This window comes from Podarcis raffonei, chromosome 5 (genome assembly GCF_027172205.1).
Source record: "Podarcis raffonei isolate rPodRaf1 chromosome 5, rPodRaf1.pri, whole genome shotgun sequence".
Lineage (NCBI taxonomy): Eukaryota > Metazoa > Chordata > Lepidosauria > Squamata > Lacertidae > Podarcis > Podarcis raffonei.
In genome coordinates this window covers 47,450,810-47,470,941 of record NC_070606.1, presented here as the reverse complement: position 1 = coordinate 47,470,941, position 20,132 = coordinate 47,450,810, and the positions used below count along the sequence as shown (strand labels likewise).

Here is a 20,132-nt window from a genome sequence, read left to right as displayed (position 1 = left end):
TGCCCTACAGGGGAGATGGGAAGATAAGGATCTGGCCTGCTGATTGAAAGCACTTCCCCATCTCTGACCTCCATAACCATTACCATTCAAGAATGTCTGCAGTTATCTCTCCACTACCTCCCCCCCCAGGTGGTTTTTTGTGATGGGCCAGTGGTTGCTTCAAACAAACAGCTCCAGGACAGTCTTTAGTTTAGGAGTGGCCAATATCACTGTCTCTTTCAGAGACTTGTAGACAGTAACTCCACTTATCCACAGCCACCGTGACCAGTGGTCAGGTTGATGGGAGTTGAAGTTCAGTAATATCTGGAGAGCACCACACTGCCTATGCAGCTCAAATTAATTTATTTTCAAAACAGATGCAACTTGGCCAACTTCATAATGATTAGTTCTAAGGATATTTGGTTTATTTTTCAAAGCTTTGTATTGTTTCCTTATTTATTACACCATCATGCCTCCCAAAGGAGCCAGAGCAGGAAGCAACGCAATTGAAACAACTAATTGATTGCTATTACAGTTAAAGAGACCTAGTTAAAACTACATTCACTGAATATAGTCACTGGCAACGTGTCACTGAATTAAACTCAATTATGCTTGATATAAGGTGTCGGGGTTGAGGGGAGTAAGCAAGGTATCAATAGCATGAACTATAGCATATCTTTGATTATTGTGTCACATTAGTTCTTGATCACATTGTCAATTGAGAAATTTTTAAAGGTGAATCATTTTGCTGGATGTTGCTGTGTAATGCTAAATATTAATGTAATGCATTTACCGTATTTTTCGCTCTATAAGATGCACCAGGCCACTAGACGCACCTAGTTTTTGGAGGAGGAAAACAAGAAAAAAAATATTCTGAATCTCAGAAGCCAGAACGGCAAGAAGGATTGCTGCGCAGTGAAAGCAGCAATTCCTCTTGCTGTTCTGGCTTCTGGGATAGCAGTGCAGCCTGCATTCGCTCCATAGGATGCACACACATTTCCCCTTACTTTTTTGGAGGGAAAAAGTGAGTCTTATAGAGCAAAAAATACGGTATATTAAGTGATTAGATTCATTTTGGGCCACATCTTTCTATCTGAAATCAACATGGAAATAAACTATCTGGATCACTGAATTCCTTAACTGGTCAGCAATTTGAAATCAATTTGCTAATCATTTGATTTTGTAAATAAGTCATCTATTTGACTTCCGGGATATAAAATTTGCATTTTGGCATCTCCTTTGGGATGTCTAAGTCCTTGTTTCTTATGTGCTAAAATTTTTTGATGTACTATCTGTTTTTTCAGGATAAGGAGCCCCTTCGGATTATACCACTGAAAGAGGTTCATAAGGTCCAGGAATGTAAACAAAGGTGAAAATCTGAAGGTTAAACTAAAAAGTTGATGATCTCCTTCAGTTAGAAAAAGAAAGCCTGCCTGCACATCATTTTCTATTATGTCTTAATAAACTCCTCCACTTTCCATTATACTAAAGTCACCCTCTGTGGCAGGCTTTTAGACAGATTTAGTGAGATCTTAAATAGCTGTATTAAACTGAGTTGCTAGTATATGATAGAAGATGTGGGTCTCTGAATGAAAGGAGGAATATAAATAGGGGGTGCAATATCCCAATATGTTAAAAATTTGTTGGTGAGAAAGTTGGTTTTATATGTTTTAGATATTATTTTATTTTTAACTGTATTCTTTTACAACTTCATTGTTGGCCGCACTGGACTCCTGTGGGATGAGGGGCAGAATAGAAATTTAATAAACAGTAATATAACAGGAAATACTCCTTTACTTGAGGATTCTAGTCCTTTGCAAATGAAGAAACAAAATACCGGTTTAAAGACTGGTGGTTTTGTTTTTGTATCTGTGCTAATCACAAATACAAAAGATGAAACTGTGGTTGCTGTGTGTGATGCTATAAAGTGATTTCCATTATGGTATTGTAAGAAAAAAGTTTTGGGAGTGCCAAATGTTGTCTTTTTGTCATGCTAAATTTGTGAAAGCTTGGGGTCCTGGCTCAAGTGTGGCCCCCTTTGTGCCTGGGAGGGGGAAGGCAGCAGAAGACTCTGATAGCATGCATCACTTTACTGGTGTATCATTTTGCTGTTGATGTTTGTCCTTCCCTGGGCAACTGGCTATACTGAGAAGCTGCCACTGGTGCGAGGTTTCATGTCTTCTAGTGCAGTTACACATTAGAGGTCTGTGCCTGACCTGGACACCAGCCAGTCAGGTAATGATTTCTCCACTTGAAGAATGCAGCCTTTTTCTCTTTTGTGTAAAATTGGGGTGGGAGGAGAGGGGAAAATCTAGTGTCTTCAGTATGGTGTAACTACTTTGAGCTGCTAGAGCAAGAAAGTTGAGTGAGTAGGCACAGAATCTTGGTAACATCTTACTAATAATTATAATGTGTGCGTGTGCACGCATGCATACACCCCCCAACAAATGGTGATATAATTTAAATTATTTTCAAAGGTAGCCCCCTTATTTATGCGTGTTCTGTTGCTTGGAAATACAAATGTGCATGTCAGACGATGGTAAAAATGTTTAAAAACCACAAACATATTTTTTCCCCAGTGATATAATGATGAGAGACAATCTATTTGAAATTGTAACAACTTCTCGAACGTTTTATGTACAGGTAAGTCTATGGAAAACCACTTTTCTGTAAGAAAATGAATTTATTGCATTTAGAAAGGTCAAACACATAATCCTTTGATTAATGCCTGACAGTATACATACAGCCTTGCAGTTAAATTGTGCATAATTGTTTAGAATGGAATATACCAACAGACATGCCTGTCATGTAAACAATGCTAATGACCAATGGTACCTGTCCACTAGCAGAACTAACATTGAAGGAGTGGATTCCCCCTTCTCCCTGAAGCCTTCCCCTCTTCCCGTGGGCCCAAAATCTGCTCTGAAGGGTTGGAGGGTTCTAGAAGAGAGGGAGAGAAAGTCTTGTTGAATGAACAGAAGTCTGCTGGCATGAGATTGAAACTTGGCCAGAGAGCTGAAGGCAATTCTCCAGCCAGACCTTCTACCCAAATTATTACAGCCACCTAAATGATCCAACCAAATGCTTGCTTCACTTGTTTTTTAAGTCGTCATCTAGGGAATCTTTCCCAATGCTCTACTGCCATTAGGCTGCCATCTTGTGAACACTTGTTTGGAGTGGGATTTGAATAACCATGCATAGGATTGCACCATTAAAAAGGTTAATGCTCTGAGGGATTGAGAAGGAAGAAATTCATTGTGAGAACAAATAAAGTCTAACTCAGATGCCAAGTCAATAATACTTTTGGTTCCAGTATTTATTTCTCGTCGACTCCTCTTTTCTTCAATTATATCGCTCTTCCTCTAGTTGTTTCCTCAGGTCCTTCCTTTTCAGTTTTGTCCCACTTTCTTAGCCATCCTGCCTCTTGACTGATCCCTTGTACTCACCTCTCCCAGAGCACAGAGCACCTCTTGATCTTAAACACTGTGAAGTTCATTTATTGCCTGTGTTCATTGTTTCTCCACCTTTTCCTCCAAGCTTCAGTCTCACCTTTACTTCTAGATTCTTTTATGTCATTCCATGTCTAATCTACACCATTTTTTGTCCTCTTTACTCTGGGCTCTCTGATCCTTAGATTTGTTATAGCTTGATAGCCCCCTGCCCCAGATTTTAATTCCAGGCTCACTGACAAGTATCACTTCCCTCACAGAAAATGGATCTGAAATGCTAGGTAGGGGTGGAGCAGTTGCAGGTCACCACACCAGCTGTGCTAATATGTGAGCATTTCAAGTTACAACACCAGACCTGCCAATCAGAGATATTACCTGATCTATTCCTTGGAAGAGCCTGATTTCCCTTTAGAAAATTTACTTTTGTGTTGCTGGATCTCTAAAGTGATGTGATACCACTCTCTATGTATATTTGGCCTAAATTTCTAACTGTAGTGCATCTCTTATTTATTGCAATATTGTTTTCCGTGCATGGTTCACATGGTTAGTTACTTTCCCCCCTAGAAGCAATCACAAGTTCCTTGTTCATTATTTATGTATCAGGTACTAAATTTAGAAGTCACTACAGTACTTCAGTAATTGTTAAGCTTGAGATTAGTGAGTAGTTACATCAGTAATATAAAATAAATCTCTTACCATGCATAAGTATTTAGATATCAGCCTAAGCTTATGAAATATTTTTTTAAATTGCAATTTTTTTTATTGAGAAACATAGAAAACACTTGTCATATTCTTAGATTACAAGGTTTATGAAGCATACCTGTTTATTGTCACTCACATGATAAGAGTTTTTCTTTCTTTTTTCTTCAGGCAGATAGCCCAGAAGACATGCACAGCTGGATCAAAGCAATTTCTGGTGCAATAGTAGCACAGCGAGGACCTGGAAGATCAGCAGCTTCTGTATGTTTTTACAAAGCTTTACTGTTTCAGCAGTGATGAATCTTATACATTCAATCTCTTTCATTTTCTTGTGCTCTTCTACCCCCTCCTAAGTCTGGAGTAATATCTTTGCATGAATTACAGGTTGCATTGAATCCTGCCTTTTTAATTAAGTGCTAATCTTAGCAGTAAACATATGTGTTGTGGGTCCACACAGTATTATTTTAATGTTCCAACAGTTCAACTGGTGGGTTTGAAAATTATTGTAGTTCTTTATTAATCTGAACTCTGTCAAATTACTTGACAATCTTTACTGAATCTTGTACTTGAGATTTAAAATTACTTTGGTGTACAACCCTTTTGAAAGCTTTTGGGCTCTCAAGTCTCTTAGCAGGGAGTAATCTAAACTTAATGTAGATTTTCATGGAATGTTTTGATAATTATTGGCCTCATTATTGGTGACTAGCTTGGTTCACAATTCTAACATTACCAAACTGAATCTTAACTGTAGTGACAAACTGTAGGACTCTGTAGATAGTGGTGATGTACCTTCCAGCAGATATCAAGTTTAGAGGTACTAAGTATTAGATTCTTAGAGTTGGAAGGGACCATGAGGGCCATCTAGTTCATTCCTTCAATACAGGAATCTTTTGTATTCCATGTTTTAATTTATAATGTTCTTGCAATCCATATTCTAGCCATGCTTTGCAGTTCAGGTTTTGCAAGATATGGCTTTTATTTCCCATTAATACATCAAAAGTTAGCATTCATACCTCTTTGTAAAATGGAATGACTTCATATGTTAAAAACAATTGATCACTTGTTTCAAGCTTCATTCTTTGGCAAGGAGAAGTATTATTGTAATTGCAGTGGGTTTTCACTGCATAGTAGAGACTCTGGGAATCAATGTGTTCTGGGTGAGAGAAGCTGCCAAAAGATTTTTCTATATTTGTGTGCCTCTGTATGTGCAATCTTTGTGGTGGGATAACTCAGCTAGTGACTCTTAGCAGTTCTTTCTTTCTTTCTTTCTTTCTTTCTTTCTTTCTTCTCTCTCCCTCCTCTCCTCAAGTTTAGGTTACTCTAATCTTAGCTTTGCACTGTGTTCCAGATGCGGCAGGCCAGAAGGCTGTCGAATCCTTGTATACAGAGGTATACATCAAGAACTGGTGAATGCAGCATGTATGTGGGCTCTCATGTAAACTTGCCTTCTTACCAGAGGGCTGAAATTCCAAAATACTTGTTAACACCACGTAAAATGATGAGGTCAATCCCATGGCTTCCTCTATTGATTTATAACCACTGTGAAGTTACTAACTTCTAAAATGCTTCCCATTGGCTATTACGTTTACTATCTCTAAATGCCTCCTAAATAAAATCCATTTTTAAGAATGTTAAAGATTCACACAGTGCTGAAATCTCTGCTCACATGTGCTTGCTTTACTGAGTACAAAAGCTCTAGTAATAAATATACATATTTAGGAACTAAAGCTGACCTAATTTGCATGAGAGTTCATATTTCCATTTTATCATTTTTGAAAGATAGCTAAGTAAAAGCCACCTCGACCCTCATAGCCAAATATGTGTGTACATTAAGGAAAAAACCCTGCACTGATTTGCATGGCTTATATGATAGATATGCATGGGGTCATTAGTCAAGATGTAGGGGCTGTTACAGCTTGCAACCTGTATGTTAATCAAAATAGTGCAATAAATAAAATATTTTACTTTTTAATCATTAGGCATAACTACATGTGAGTCTTATATCATAGGTGTGAGTTGTATGGATTGTAGTTTTTAAGCTGTTATCCCAGTGCTGGTCCCACTTGAATTCAGATTTTATTTTTTTAAAAGAAATGTTTATGTAGTATTCACTTTAGAAAAGAAGCTTAATTGTAGGTTCTGCTTTTGTATTGGAATTTACCACTCCAAGTTGAAGCTTGTATGTTTCATATTCCGTGTCACATAATGTTTCATACTCCGTGTCACAGAATATGTTTCATATTCCGTGTCACAGAATATGTTTCATATTCCGTGTCACAGAATATGTTTCATATTCTGTGTCAAAATGATTCCTGTGAATAGTTCGTTATTGGGGTATTCATAATTTCCCCCACTACTCCAAGTATACTGTTTATCATTGTAGAATATTGAGGTGAGCTGCTTCTGATTGTAACAGACAGTAGAAATAGTTATATTTTAGTGTTGCCCCCACCATCCTAAATTATAGATTCATGAACTGTTACTCATGTCTTGAATAATACAGTGAGGAGTGCAAAAAATGAAATTGTACCTCACATACACTTGATAAAGGGATTCTGGAATTATATATTGAACCAGTCCATGCTCACTGGTAGCTTCAACACCAGATTGTATTATTGAGATAATATTCTGAAAGAGCTGTTCCAGAATACTGCAAATAATAATAATAATAGGGCAACCTTTCTGGAACAACAGAATTGAATGGGAGAACAGTGTAGTCATGTGACCTGTCTCCTTTTGTCAGAAAGCCATACTATATGATGGAATGCTGGCCACTTGATTGGCATGCTGCAGGTTCAGTTAAAGCTTTCACTAGCCATCTGAATGTCGTACTACATCATTTGTTTTTTTAAATATACACTAAAAATATCCTTTGATATCATGAGTAGTCTAGTAAATTTGTCTTGAAAATACTCCAGTTAACTGTATAAATGCTACTAATGTTTTTTGGCAGATACCTTTAAGAAGGGGCTGCTAACTTGTAGCCCTCCAGATGTTGTTTAACTCTCATAAGCTTCAGTCAGCATGTCCAGTAGTCGGTGATGGTGGGAATTGTATTCTAGCAACATCTGGAGGGCCAAAGGTTAGCAGCCCCTGTCTTAAAGTATAATGTTGAAACATGGAGTTTAGTACTGACACAGTCATGTAAATAGTTGTTGATAATATTGTACACAATATAAAGCTTAGCAATTGAGGCAGCTCTTACCGTACTTTTCTAGAGGAGAACATGTTAGTATTTTATCTTCAGTATGGCTGACTATGGCAATAAAATACATTTAAAATGTAGAAATGACACAAATCATATTTGTTATAAATTTGGGAGGAATATTGTCCAGTGGAATTAGTTTATTCCTTAATAGTTTGTAGTTCTATAGAACGAAAAGGTGAAGGAATAAGAAATAGGTGTCTAGTCAACAAAAATGTAAATGTTCATTAACTTAGGAAGTGACCTTCAATGAGGGATTCCATTATGCTTCTTTTTTGAATGTGAATACACTTCGCATGCACTTTTGAATAGTTTATTTGAGTTTATTGGGGGACTTCAGGAAGCATTTGTTCACATGTTCTTAAATTATGAAAGTATGCCTTCAGTAATTTTAATTGCATTATATTAAATAAACAAGTGCAATTCCAAGCTAGTTTGTGCTGGTAAACTTAAAGTGATGCCATGCTAGACTTTAGGGACCTGACTTGGCCGTTTCAGCTTGCTATCACTGCTGTAAGCTCAGTCTTAACATTTTGCTGCCTTGGAAAACCACCTGCTTTCTGCTCTTAAGCTTTGCTTTGTTTCTCCCCCTTTGATTTGTTTTTTGGTTTTTTCAGAGGTATAAGTTTGAAATGCGTTACTAGCATGCAATTAAAGACACACTCAATCTGACAAACATTCCTCCTTTACAGGAACATTCCAACTGTTCTTCAGAATCCACCTGTCCTGCAAAAACAGCAGCAGCCACCTCACATTCCACAACCACTCACAACCCCCCTTTGGTCCAAACCCTTAACACCAAGCCCCTTGTCTTGGAGAAGCGAAGACTTCACGAATCTTTTACCAAGACCAAGCCAGGGAGCTTCAAGATCCAGGCTGTCCCTTCAAGAGACCCAGCTTCCAAAGTGACTCTACAGGGCCTAATGGAACCTCAAAATAAAAATGGCACTCAGGAACAGGATCCTGGCCCAGTGGATCTGGATGATGCAAGCCTTCCAGTCAGTGATGTGTAATAATGGGAAGAGTTTGGAGAGTGATGCATTTGCTTTTGGTCCTTGAATTTCCTTGCTCAGACTTTTAGCCAAAGATGACTATGGGATGAAAGAACAAAGAATGGAATGTTGCTTATATGTGTGTGCTTACATTCAAATTTGTGTATGTTTAAATTGTCATATGCTGCCTTGTACTGATTATCAGAGCGGACCTTTTGCTTCTACCGCAGTCTGATGATAAATCTTTTTAAAGTGAGGGGCCAAAACAAATGATTAAATATTACTGTTGTCAATAAGCAAGATACCAGCTGCTTTTCATCACCCATATGGCAAAACTGAGTAGTATCTTTGTGCTTTAATAAAAGAAATGTCAACATGTGACTTACTTATACTCTAATTCAGGCTATTGACAAGCAAGTTGACTTACTTTCTTAAAACACTGGCACAGCCTTTCAGATATTTTAATATATGTATGCAGAGTTGTTTCTTATAGGATCAACACTGTAGAAACTTACAAAAATACGCAGAGCTTGATATAATGTACTTTTCCTATGCACAGAGTCTTCATGTAAAAAACAACACTATAATTCTGCTGTGTCTGAAATGAAGTGTATTTTCCCTACCATGATGATACAGATTTGGCAGCTGCTGCATGATCTGCATTCTTATGGCACAAATACCACCTGCACTGTATTTTAGACATTGCATACAAGTGTGTTAACTTACATGAAATGAGTGTCTCTATGTGTGAGAAAAGCATTCCTAAAGGTGAGGGGCACAGAGCACTTACACCAATAAAAGTGTGCTGACTTTATTGGAACAACTTCTTTGTAACTGCTCTGTGAATCACTGCCCTTCTATAGAATTCAATCCCCTTAGAATTCCTGGTATTTGGTGCTGTGAAACTAATTAAAGAGTAATACAGCTATTTTGAATATTAAGCCTATTTTTATGCACTCCTAAAGGTAAATTGTAATTTTTGCACATTTGGATATTAATGGACCACCAATAAATAAGGGTGTTGTGGGGTTTTTTAAGTAGGGAGAAGGGAAACTGGACTACTAAATAAATCTTTTACAGGTTTAACTAAAAGTATTTTATATTAAGCTTCTCAGAAATTAAAAGTTTAAAACTATTGTCTTAAGATTTTCCCCCTCCTGTATGCTCCTTTACCCCAAGTGTGGTATTAAATGGTTCCCATTTTATATTTGGGTTAGTAAAGTCTAAACAAACTTGTTTCATGCTGTTAACTGGTACTGAGTTGTTCAATCATGCAATTGTGGCCTGTAACTTTTGGTGCACTAAATTTATTAAAAGTGCCTGTGGGTTCTTCTTTCATGATGTGTTAAATGTTTGGGGGTTAATTGGATGCTGAATTTTGCTTTTGTGGTTTTGAACCTTATTTTGTGTAGTGTAGTTCACAACATGTATAAAAAAATGATACGCCAGCATTGCCAGCATACTGGTATCTATTAGCTGTGCATTGTGTTTTTTAAACTTTTCAGGGTTTCAGTGATGAAAATAATGGGTTTAAGACACTGATGTTGGATATTTTGATCAGAATGAGCATGCACTATTTTGTAGTTAGGTTGTGAAATTATTTGCTTTAATCAACAAAAGCCCCAAAGTTTCACATGATGCTGCTTAATGCAATTCAGTTTCCAGTTTGTAGTACTCTAGTTTTTTTAAACCTTGCGTGTGTGAGAGAGAGATGCTTGACAAAGCATGGGAAAAAAGGGAAAAAAGGTATTTCAGACATTTAAGTGAAAATGTCCACTACTTCAGTGAACATACAGTTGAGTTATGCCCCAGTGGTGCAGATAAGCAACGTGTTTGAAATTAAGGGTTCTGGAGTGAAGTTGTGTGGGATTCTACTTCAGCCAACAGGCATGTTGCCTGCTCTCCTTCTTGCTTGCCATTTAGTAAGATGTGACAGAAGTGGATTATGCCCTGTGTGCCACCCCAATTCATTGTGGACTCTGGATGTTTCCACGTACTCAAACAGGGTTTAATTTGCTGCTGACTTTCAGTTGCCTCAACCCGCAAGCCTCGTTGGAAGAAGATAGCTGCTCATGGCCCAGTAGAGTTTATTTAGCTTCGCAGGCAATAGCACCAGATGACCTTTTTCAAATACTAACTAGACCAGGGGTTCCCAACCCGCGGCCCATGGGCCAGAAGGAGCCCACAGAGGCCGTTTAACCAGCCCCCGAGCCGCCCCCGAACCGACTTGCCAGCTCGAGTCCCCACGCGCTGCGCTGAACTGGCGCAGCGTGGGCACTCTCTTCTGCTGCTCTGGAAATTGCTTCTGCGCATGCCCAGACGCCAAAAATCACTTCTGCGCAGGTGTGATTTTGGGCATCTGCAGAAGCGATTTCCGGCATCACGCTGCGCTAGCCCAGCTCATGGAGGATCTCTGCGGGAGTGATCTGGCCCATGCCCAGTAAGCCTTGCTGACCCCTGAACTAGACTGTATAGACTGTCACAACAACCTGTTTAAAAGTATACCCCCCCCAAAGCCCTAGTCAGTGCTCTCAAAACGTGGCAGTGACAAAATTCCCTAAAGCCAGCAGACTGTGGGTCATGTACTCTTTTCCATTTTAATTCATTTCTTGTTCCAGAGAAAATTTTTTTCGGTTCCAAGGTGACCTGCAATTATTGGCTTTCTTTGTGCCATACATACAGAAAATGCAAGTGGAGAGTAACACTTGCAGCCCTACTACATAAGTATTCACATGGAAGCCCTACTTTCAGCTTGCCCAAGGCTCTTAATGTCGTGGTCTGTACTAGTTTGCACCTTGAGACTTTAAACTTCTGCAACTTGCTCATTCCATCATGTCATCTGGTCTTTGGCATATAAGCTTTCTGCCTGCATCTAAGTGGCCTCCAGCTTTAAATTAATTTGCCTTAGAGATGCCTTCCCCCACAAAACTTGATTTAAGCCTATATGTCTATGCAGTTCTTTGTGTGATCCCCACCCCACCCCACTGGAATTTACATGGGGGGGCACATTCTGCACATTCTGCACTACATACAGTATCACATAGCAAGAGGTACAAGCAGTTACACCATTGGTGCAGACAATCTTGCATTTTTCTGATTCTATTGTGTCTTCTCATTTTTTGTTCCTTATATTTTTGTGTGAATTTATATCATTGCACACATCCACCTAGAAATGTAACTAATTTTGCCTGTCAGAATCTAGTTACTTTGTGATCATGGTAAATCCACTAGTTTAGGCTTCCTTTCAAGGTTACACTCCCCTTTCCACTTTTTCAGCACACTGATTTTATTTATTGAAAGGTACATAGGTGAAATTGCAACATGTTAATAAAAACTCCCAAACTTTCAGTTTTATGGGGAAATCGCCTGTGTACGAAAGCTTGTAAACATCATTTGGATTTGTTGAGACTAAAAATTGAAAAGAGAAAAGATTTGTTAGTACTGACAAATGCCTACAGCTATAGTAGTAGCAATGCCAAACTGCGGTGGTCTTGTTTCTAATGAGTATAGCAGCACCTTTACATTTATTAACCATAAGCTAAACACAAGCAGTGTTTGTAAATTTCATTATTTGCCTTTTCAGTTACATGTGAACTGGTAAGTTGACTGTTAAGATTAGTTTAGTAGCATACATTTTAACTTGTAACAAACTTAGCCAATAGATATTTGAAACCTTATTTTTCACAAATATGTACATTGTGGGAGAAACTGAATTGGAATGTTTGTATTGGCATACTTTGTTGTAGCTTTAGATTTCCTGGTTCTGGTACAGTTTTCACACTGCATGTTCATTTTATTCTGTTTTGATATTGCCAATTTTAGATACTGAATTTGAAAGGAAGCAGCACTCTTATTGGGATTCTTTTAAAATTTAACTGCTTAAGATAGTTCAGTGCAGGAAAATATTGTGGTTGCTAAATTGTTAGGGTCTCTTATTTATCAGTACCTTTTTTATAAAGTGGATGAAAATTGTTAAATTATTTTAGAACCTGTGGTGTTTTCTGTAAATGTCACACTTATTAATAAATTGACTTCAGTACTGAAATACAACAATCCTATCAGACTACTATATTTAGTGCACTTCAAAAGAAAAAGGTTAATGGTGAGTGAAACTGTTTGCATACTATCTGTTGTTCTTCCCTGTTTAATTCACAGAAAACTAAGTGACAAGTTTTTTAAAAAATAAAGAAAAGCCGACCTGTGAAAACTTCATTCTGTGTAGTATAATAATCCTTTGGTTCCCATCATTTTTAAAAATAGTGGTCTCACATCTCATACAGATATGGTGTGAAGAGTTATTGCAAAAGCCCTTTTTTGTAATTGTCAGTTGCTTGTAGAATTTAGGGTGGTATCCAACTAAACACTTCCACTAGCACAATGGAATTGTCCCTAGTATGACCCCCAAATCTGTTATGGGCATGCAGGGGTCACACAGGGAGAGGAGTAGGAAACGTCTATTGCTCAGCTAAAACTCCTTGCGCTGGCAGAACTGTTTAGTTTGGGTATCATCTCTGGTGCAAATGACCTCTCACATGCATACCTTTAGTTTTATTGGTTTGATTCAGCAGTTAAGCCAGGCATAGGCAAACTCGGCCCTCCAGATGTTTTGGAATTACAACTCCCATGATCCCTAGCTAACAGGACCAGTAGTCAGGGATGATGGGAATTGTAGTTCCAAAACATCTGGAGGGCCAAGTTTGCCTATGCCTGAGTTAAGCTTTACAGCCCGGTAACAGTTTAGGTTGATGACCTATTTATTTTAGCATACTAGCAATGTTATAAACAGGGGCTTATGCATCATTTCCCCCTCTGATAGTGAACCTAAGTGAGAAGTACTTGGCTGCTTTGGAAGCGGATGGGGGCTACTCAAAAAATGACAGTGACTGCTCCCTACACGAAAGACACCCTAGCCTTGTACAAGTACTTCAGCTGGTGAATGAAGAGTGTTGTTTTAAAACAACAAAACTGCCTAATTGGAATCTCTTGCATTTACAGGACGAAATGGCCATTGAGCCTAGGAAGGTAGGCAAAAGGCTCCTAAAGCAGGAGATGAATATTCTTTTCTGTAGTGGACTGCATTCCTTCAGGGTTGATTGCTGAGAGTTGCATGATGGCAGGTAACAGTGCTAAAACCACCAGTGGGTGGGGTCCTGTCTCCCTCAAATCAATATTATTTTAATTATATTCTCTTGCTGTGTGTTGACAGCAAAGAAGAACAAAGGCATTTGTTCTTCGTTTGTTTCTTAGGGGAAAATGATTGCTTTTCCTTCTCTCAGAAATTTGTGACTCCCTTGAAAACTAGTGGTTACGGCAATACATAGTGTGGCCTCACAGCCAGTGCCGTGTATCAAACATAACCTTTTACAGTAAGCTTGCAACTTAATTTAACTTGTGTGTGTTCAGCTTTACATACTTGCCCCCCCTTTTTTACAAATTAGAGAGCAGATGGTGGGGCGGGGTGGGGGGTGGGTAGGAAGTCTTTGCCAACCCAATGTGTGCCTAATGTGTTTTGACTACATGCCACTTTGGCTTTAGGTGTGAGCCCTGTAACATAACCCTATTGAGGGGTTACTGTACTGCATAAATGCGTTTCAAAACTGAAGCAAGGCAAATATGTATGGATTATTCAATTTCTATACTGCATCATATATTTAAAATGTCTCTTAAGCAGTGTACAAAAAATAAAGCAACAATAGACAAAATACTAAAAAATACAATTACGGTACATATAAAAATGTCACATTAATACAAAGTTGCTAATATATATTAAAAAGTATATTGTTATGACATGTTGACATAACTGAACCCCAACACGTTGTATGGTGCTGAAGAGAAGCAACAAAAAACAATTGTGATTTACTGTACAGGAGTTTACTTTTCAGAACTACTAACAAATTTCTTTATTTAGCCATTTAAAAATACCAGTTACATAAGGTATTGGAAAGACATACAGTTTTAACTTCTAATTTTACAATACTGTAGGACTCTGGAAAAAAAAATAATTAGAGTCCTACAGTATTTTACAGATTCTAAAACTCTAAAGCTCAGTTTCACAGAATCTGCCTTGACTATGAATGCCAGACATAAGATTTGAAACCAGTCATACCGTTTTGTTAATGTTCACCGGTCCATCTTTTTCTTAATCATTTTCTTGTGCTTTTTCTGACCCCTTTTCACCTCTACAATATACTTTTTATCGTGAAGCAAAGCACCATAGATTTATATAATGACATTAAATCAGCAGTTTTATTATCCATTCCTTTTTTAATTATTGCCTTTTTCAGTCATCATGCTATCCACTACGACCTCAAAGTCAGTTCCCACCTGCTCAGCTCCCATGATTGTGTATGTGAAATTAAAGATTTTTTTGCACCAACATGCATAAGATTTCATTTACCATCTTAAACTTTCAGTTTGAAGAGGTCCTTTTGGAAATCTTCGCAATCTTTGTTTTATCCACAATTTAGTATCACCAGCAAAACTGGCCACCTCATGGCTCACCTCTAATTTCAGTTCATTTATAGGGTTGCCATAAAATTCCTGACACCTGCAAAATTGTTGAGTGATTTTAAGCTTTTGGAGTTTTTGGAGCTGTTTCCGCTGCTTTTTCCTTAGCATTGCCATAGATCCGGGTTCCCCCTGACATTTACAGGTACGCAGATTTGGCAAAATCCCCCCCCCCGGTGCCATTTCTACACCTCAAAACCAGGACAAGCCTAACACTTAGGAGCAACTTGAAACCCCCAGTTCCCAATTCCATCCTTGGGAGACTCCGGCTTTCCCCATCTCTCCATTCACAGAACTGTCCATTTATTGCTACTCCCCGCTTCCTGCTGATTAACCAATTTCTGTTCCGCCCGAGGACCTCTCCTCTTGTTCCCTGACTGCCGAGCTGAGCTCACTCACACCTTCCCACACGCCTTATGCACACGCAAACTCTTTGAATGGAAATACCCATTAACTTTGGGGAGGGGGGCGGCGGCCTCCTCAAATACGTTATGCATTGTGTTGGCTCCTACGGAGAATGCCCCTGTTTCCACTCGGGAGTCTTGGCTGAGGTTGACAGAAAGCGCGGGCTGCGCGTAGCTCCGCCCCGCCGGCATTAAGCGCTCGCAGCTCAGCGAGCTTAGAATAACTTTCCCGGCCCAGGCTCGCCGCCGCCGCCTCCGGCTTGGTGGAAATGGGCTTTGGCGGGTGCCAGCTTTACGGCTTGCCGCGGCTCCCTGCCCCACTTGGCGCGGCGGCGGCGGCGCGTTGCCTTTCCTGCCCCGGCGGTTGTGTAACCCCGCCACGTCCCCTCCCAGGCGGCGGCGGCGCGGCCAACCGACGGGCCGCTCTCCACGCGCACGGCATCTTCTCTGCCTTCCCTCCCCAGGCGCTCCGTTTAAAAGCGGCTCTCCCCGCCGCCGTTTCCATCTGCGTGCCTCGGCGAGCCAGGCGGCCAAGCGCTCTGCTGCAAACCCCTCCGCCTCGCGCGCCTTTCTCGCGCTCCAGACGCGGCGCCTTTCTCCACCCGCTTCCCGCCTTTTCTGAGAGAGAAAGCGCGCCAAAGCGATGAGGGGAGCCCTGTGGCCTCTGGCGCTGAGCTTCTTCTGCCTGCTGCCGCCGCCCGGCTGCCGGGCTCAGCTGTACGGGCGGCGCTTCGAGGAGCGGCCTTGCCCCGAGCGCTGCGAGCGCGCGCGCTGCCCGGAGCTGCCGCCCGAGTGCGCGGGCAGCGGCGAGTCTCTGGACCCGTGCGGCTGCTGCCCGGTTTGCGCCGCGCAGGAAGGCGAGCCGTGCGGGGGCCCTCCGGCCGGGGAGCCGTCGTGCGCCGAGGGGCTGCTGTGCGTGGTGTCGCCCGGCGGGCCCGGCGTGGCGGCCTCGGCCACCGTGCGCCGGCGGGCCAAGGGCGGCCGCTGCGTGTGCGCCAGCAGCGAGCCCGTGTGCGGCAACGACGGAAGGAGCTACGGCAACGTGTGCCAGCTGCGGGCGGCCAGCCGCCTCTCCGAGGGCCAGCGCCAGCCGGCCGTCATCGCCATCCAGCGGGGCGCCTGCGGGCAGGGTAAGCCTCCCACGGGGGGAAAGGGCTCGGAGCGGGGATGGCGCAGTAGGAGGACCCTTCGGGCGCGCAGGGCGCTACAGCTGAGGTGGCGTCCAACGCTGGGCGCATTTGTTTTTCTGGGCGCTCTGTATATGGTCAGGAGCTCTTACAAAACAGAACCCGACGGCTTCCCAAGGATCAGGTCTTGTACTGAAATGGGAAAACAGGGCCAATTCAGATCTATTAATAAGGAAATTAATTAATAAGGCAAGGCAATTAATTAATAAGCCAATAATAAGGCAATCTATTAATAAGGCAATCAAATGAAGGTTGGAGCGAACTCCTAGAGTGCCCTTCGACCCCCCCCCCCAATAAAATATTTGAGAGGCCTCCCCCCAAGTTTAGTATTGCCATTCAAATGGTGGGTGCAGGAAGAATGAACAAAATTTAACTTAGCTAAATTCGTTAAGTTAAACTAATTGGAAATAGCTTGCAGGCAATAGATTGGCTTAGGAATTTATATATTTAACATGTACAGTTTTGAACTGAAAAGCTATAAGGATGTTAATAGACTAAGTTAAGTTTATAAAAATTACGATTTGGAAAGCCGTTATAAGGATATGCATGGAAATTCAACCAAGGGGAAGCGTGGAAGTCACTTAACAATGTCAATAAGTGTAATTTTAATAGGGTTATGATTTATGTTTGTTTGAGTATGTGTTTTGTTTGTGTATAATTTTGTGAAACTTAATAATTTTTTTTGGAAAAAAACAAAAACAAATGGTGGGTGCGCACCGTGTTATGTGATCAATTATGTGGGGCGGGGCTTACCAGCCCCCACCCCAGTATTTTATTCAAGTTGGCTCCCCTGCAGAAACGTATGAACATAAAATAAAGAAGAAAATACCGAAGAGCGCCAGCAGGCTTTCCCCCTTTTGTTAGCTTTGTTCCTTTAAAAATCAATCAAGCCATCAAAACCTCAGTTGGTTTCCTGCTCAGTATTGAGGGTGTCTGTGTGTGTGTGGGGGGGTGCGCTTCTTGGGCTACAGTTCTCCAGCGTCAGCATCCACCTGTCTTGTGTCCTATTTCTGGCCTCTAATGGTGGTAGCACAATAGAGAGAGCTCTAAAGTAGAACCACGGGGATTACTGATACGCAGATGGCTGAGAAACCAAATTCCCTGGTCAACACCTTGGAGAGTTCACATTGTTCTCTCCCTCTTCTCCCCGCCCATGTAAACAATAGTTGTGAGCCGTAACACTGTTGGTGGAGAGGAGAAAGTGCTCGGAGAGAAGTTTGGGTATGGATCGATGTGGTCTGATTTAGGAGACGGGGAGAGGTAGTTTGTGCTTGTGGGAAGAGGACAGGGGTAGGATTGGGTAGAAAGGTCATGAACTGGAAACAGAGGCAGGGGAAATATCTGGGCTTGATGCTGAACAAAGAGAAGAAGTGAATGGAAAAGCCCATTTTGGGGTAGGCACGCTGAGAGGTGATCTGATGGGGATGGAGGGTTTGTTTTTGTTCATTGTTTGGCTGGATTCTAGAGTGAGGGTGGGGAGTGTGAAAGAAGCCAATGTTGCTCTAGATTTCTGTGCTTTTTAATAAAATAAATGATCAGTAATATAGATTTGATTCTTCTCATTTTAAAAAAACACAATAGCTGCCTATAAGCATATCCTCTAATTCTGTTTTACAGTGGCCTGCTATGAAATGTACTAAATATAATGTTATGAAGCAGTTGAGCAAGACAGCATAGGGTGGGTCATATTGTCTGTGATAGTGTTACATCCATTGATCATAGTCCCTTGAATATTTAGAGCACAATCCTATAGATTCAGATGTCAGCCTGTTGCAGCCTTCATAGTGGATAATGTCTCCATATCTCAAGGAGCTAGTTTTCTGTTACTTACACTTGAAATCTGTCTTTTGCTTGAGGGTCATTAAGGGCCAAATTACACGGCAAGTGAGTGCTTGCTTAACTCTTTCTACTTTTGCCATTTCCCCACCTTAACCTCCTCTCACCAGCTGCTTTTCCCCTTGCAGGGCAAAATATAAAAATACTTACATGTTTCTTCTGTGCCAGAAAACCATGCAATTGTGAATGGAAAAGCAGCCAATAAGAAAGGGTTAATCAGCCTCCTTTCCTCCATTCAAATTTCCAGAATCTTCCAGTTACTTTTCATAACTATATTCATATTAAGAGACAGTTATGCATTTGCTGTGTAACATTTGGCTTGGCTTGACTCTAGCTAAATATTTTCATTTGAAAGAATATTATTGAAAATCAACAAGAATTATGCCTTGACTAATCTGCTACCTGCTGTCTGCTTAAGGCTGCACTCCCACACACATTTACCTGGGAATGAGTCCCACTGAATACACTAGGTTTTGCTTCTCAATCAACATAGGGCCTGTCTGTAAGGCTGCAGTCCCAGCACAATTGGGAGTAAAGACCAGACTAGATGTGTGATAAATTTGTGGGCAAAAAGGGGTCTGCCATTGTTTCATTGTAGAGTGGTATTGTTGAGGTGGGGTGATTTAAAATGATCAAGTATGAGGGGAGAACTCAATCCTTCCCCCTGCTCACTATCTAAAGCGGTGTTTTTTAAGCTGTTTTTCTCCCAGAAATAGAGGTTGGTTCATTAGGGCAAATGGGTCACTGCCCTACAAACATCTTGTCTCCCCTTCCTCAGCCCTCACCTGCTTGCCTTCTTATTTACAGTCAGTCAGGGTGTGGTTCTGCCTGTCTCAGGGTCTGGCTTCCTGCCTTCTGCCCCATCAGTCCCAACGATTACTAACCAATTACTAACCATCACTGTCTCCCAGTGAGGCTCCATGAAGTGGATAAAATCCCTTTAAAAAGTGGCTTAGGGTGTAAATGGAGGGGATAGAAGGATTCATCTCTGTCAGCCCTCCACCTGCACTTTAAATCATCTCCACCCAACCTGGTTTAAAGGGAATTAGCAGGACCTGAGTTAAGTCCTGCCCTGCCCATTTACATCCTAAGTTCTGTACAGCTCAATTTGTATGTAAATAGGCCTTGAGGAATCTGGCTACATGCATGTTATACATTGATAGCTAGTAACTGTGGATCATCTGGTAATACATACAGTGAAAAGTTCATTGGGCTGGCGACAGAAGTTTTAAATCTGGGATTCTAGAACTAAGCTATGTGGTCTGGAATGCACATAGACAACTTGAGTATCTTTGAAGTACCTCCATTTATAAGAATGTGACAGAAAGGTTATATAAACATCTGGCAGACATTGGGATAGAAGGTACGGGAGCAAACACTTCATTCGAAAAAGAAAGGCCTGAAACCACATTTTATTGAAGTAGAATAAATAGCTGCTTTGATGTTGGGATATATCTGTTCTTTACACATTAAGCTTTAAGGAATCTTATTTTCTTTCTAGAGTCCCCTTCCCCCAGTATATACAGAAACACACTTCAAGCAGCTGTTGAAGAAAATCAAAAGTGGTTGCTAGAACCTTTAACCATCCATCCATTTCTACATTGCAGTTTTTCATGTTTACATACTGTTTTTTAAGTCCTTAGACTATTTTACACATTTCGTATATGAAAATAATATGGGAACTTACTTTATATGAAACCATCCCCCACAACAAATGTAGCTGGAAGGCTTAGTCTAAACTTCTGTGAAGAGCTTTATGACTAGGTGCCCTTGAGTCAAGTGACATCATGGAAAATATAATTAGATGTGCAAAGTAAGCAGCAACAGTGGAATGAATGGTTGCTGAATGGTTGCCACAAACCTATGGACCACTT

At 40.8% G+C, this 20,132-nt stretch overlaps 2 protein-coding genes across 11 annotated transcripts in view; both read left to right on the top strand.

The window, feature by feature from the left end:
• Nucleotides 1-10,052, top strand: part of PLEKHA1 (pleckstrin homology domain containing A1) — a 36,464-nt gene extending 26,412 nt beyond the window's left edge. For 5 of the 10 annotated variants that reach the window (XM_053388988.1, XM_053388992.1, XM_053388987.1 and 2 more), the window contains 4 exons: nt 1,284-1,348; nt 2,559-2,622; nt 4,299-4,388; nt 8,025-10,052. In XM_053388988.1, coding sequence (XP_053244963.1) covers nt 1,284-1,348; nt 2,559-2,622; nt 4,299-4,388; nt 8,025-8,345 — 540 coding nt within the window. In that variant the 3' untranslated portion in view covers nt 8,346-10,052. Of the gene's footprint in view, nt 1-1,283; nt 1,349-2,558; nt 2,623-4,298; nt 4,389-5,475; nt 5,547-8,024 lie in introns of all 10 variants that reach the window. The other 5 variants (XM_053388994.1, XM_053388991.1, XM_053388993.1 and 2 more) reach the window with 3 other exon arrangements.
• Nucleotides 10,053-15,465: 5,413 nt separating this feature from the next.
• The window catches only part of HTRA1 (HtrA serine peptidase 1), a 44,188-nt gene continuing 39,521 nt past the window's right edge, over nt 15,466-20,132 (top strand). Inside the window, exon 1 of the mRNA XM_053388986.1 lies at nt 15,466-16,365. Within this exon, the coding sequence (XP_053244961.1) occupies nt 15,879-16,365 (487 nt within the window). The 5' untranslated portion in view covers nt 15,466-15,878. The remainder of the gene's footprint in view (nt 16,366-20,132) is intronic.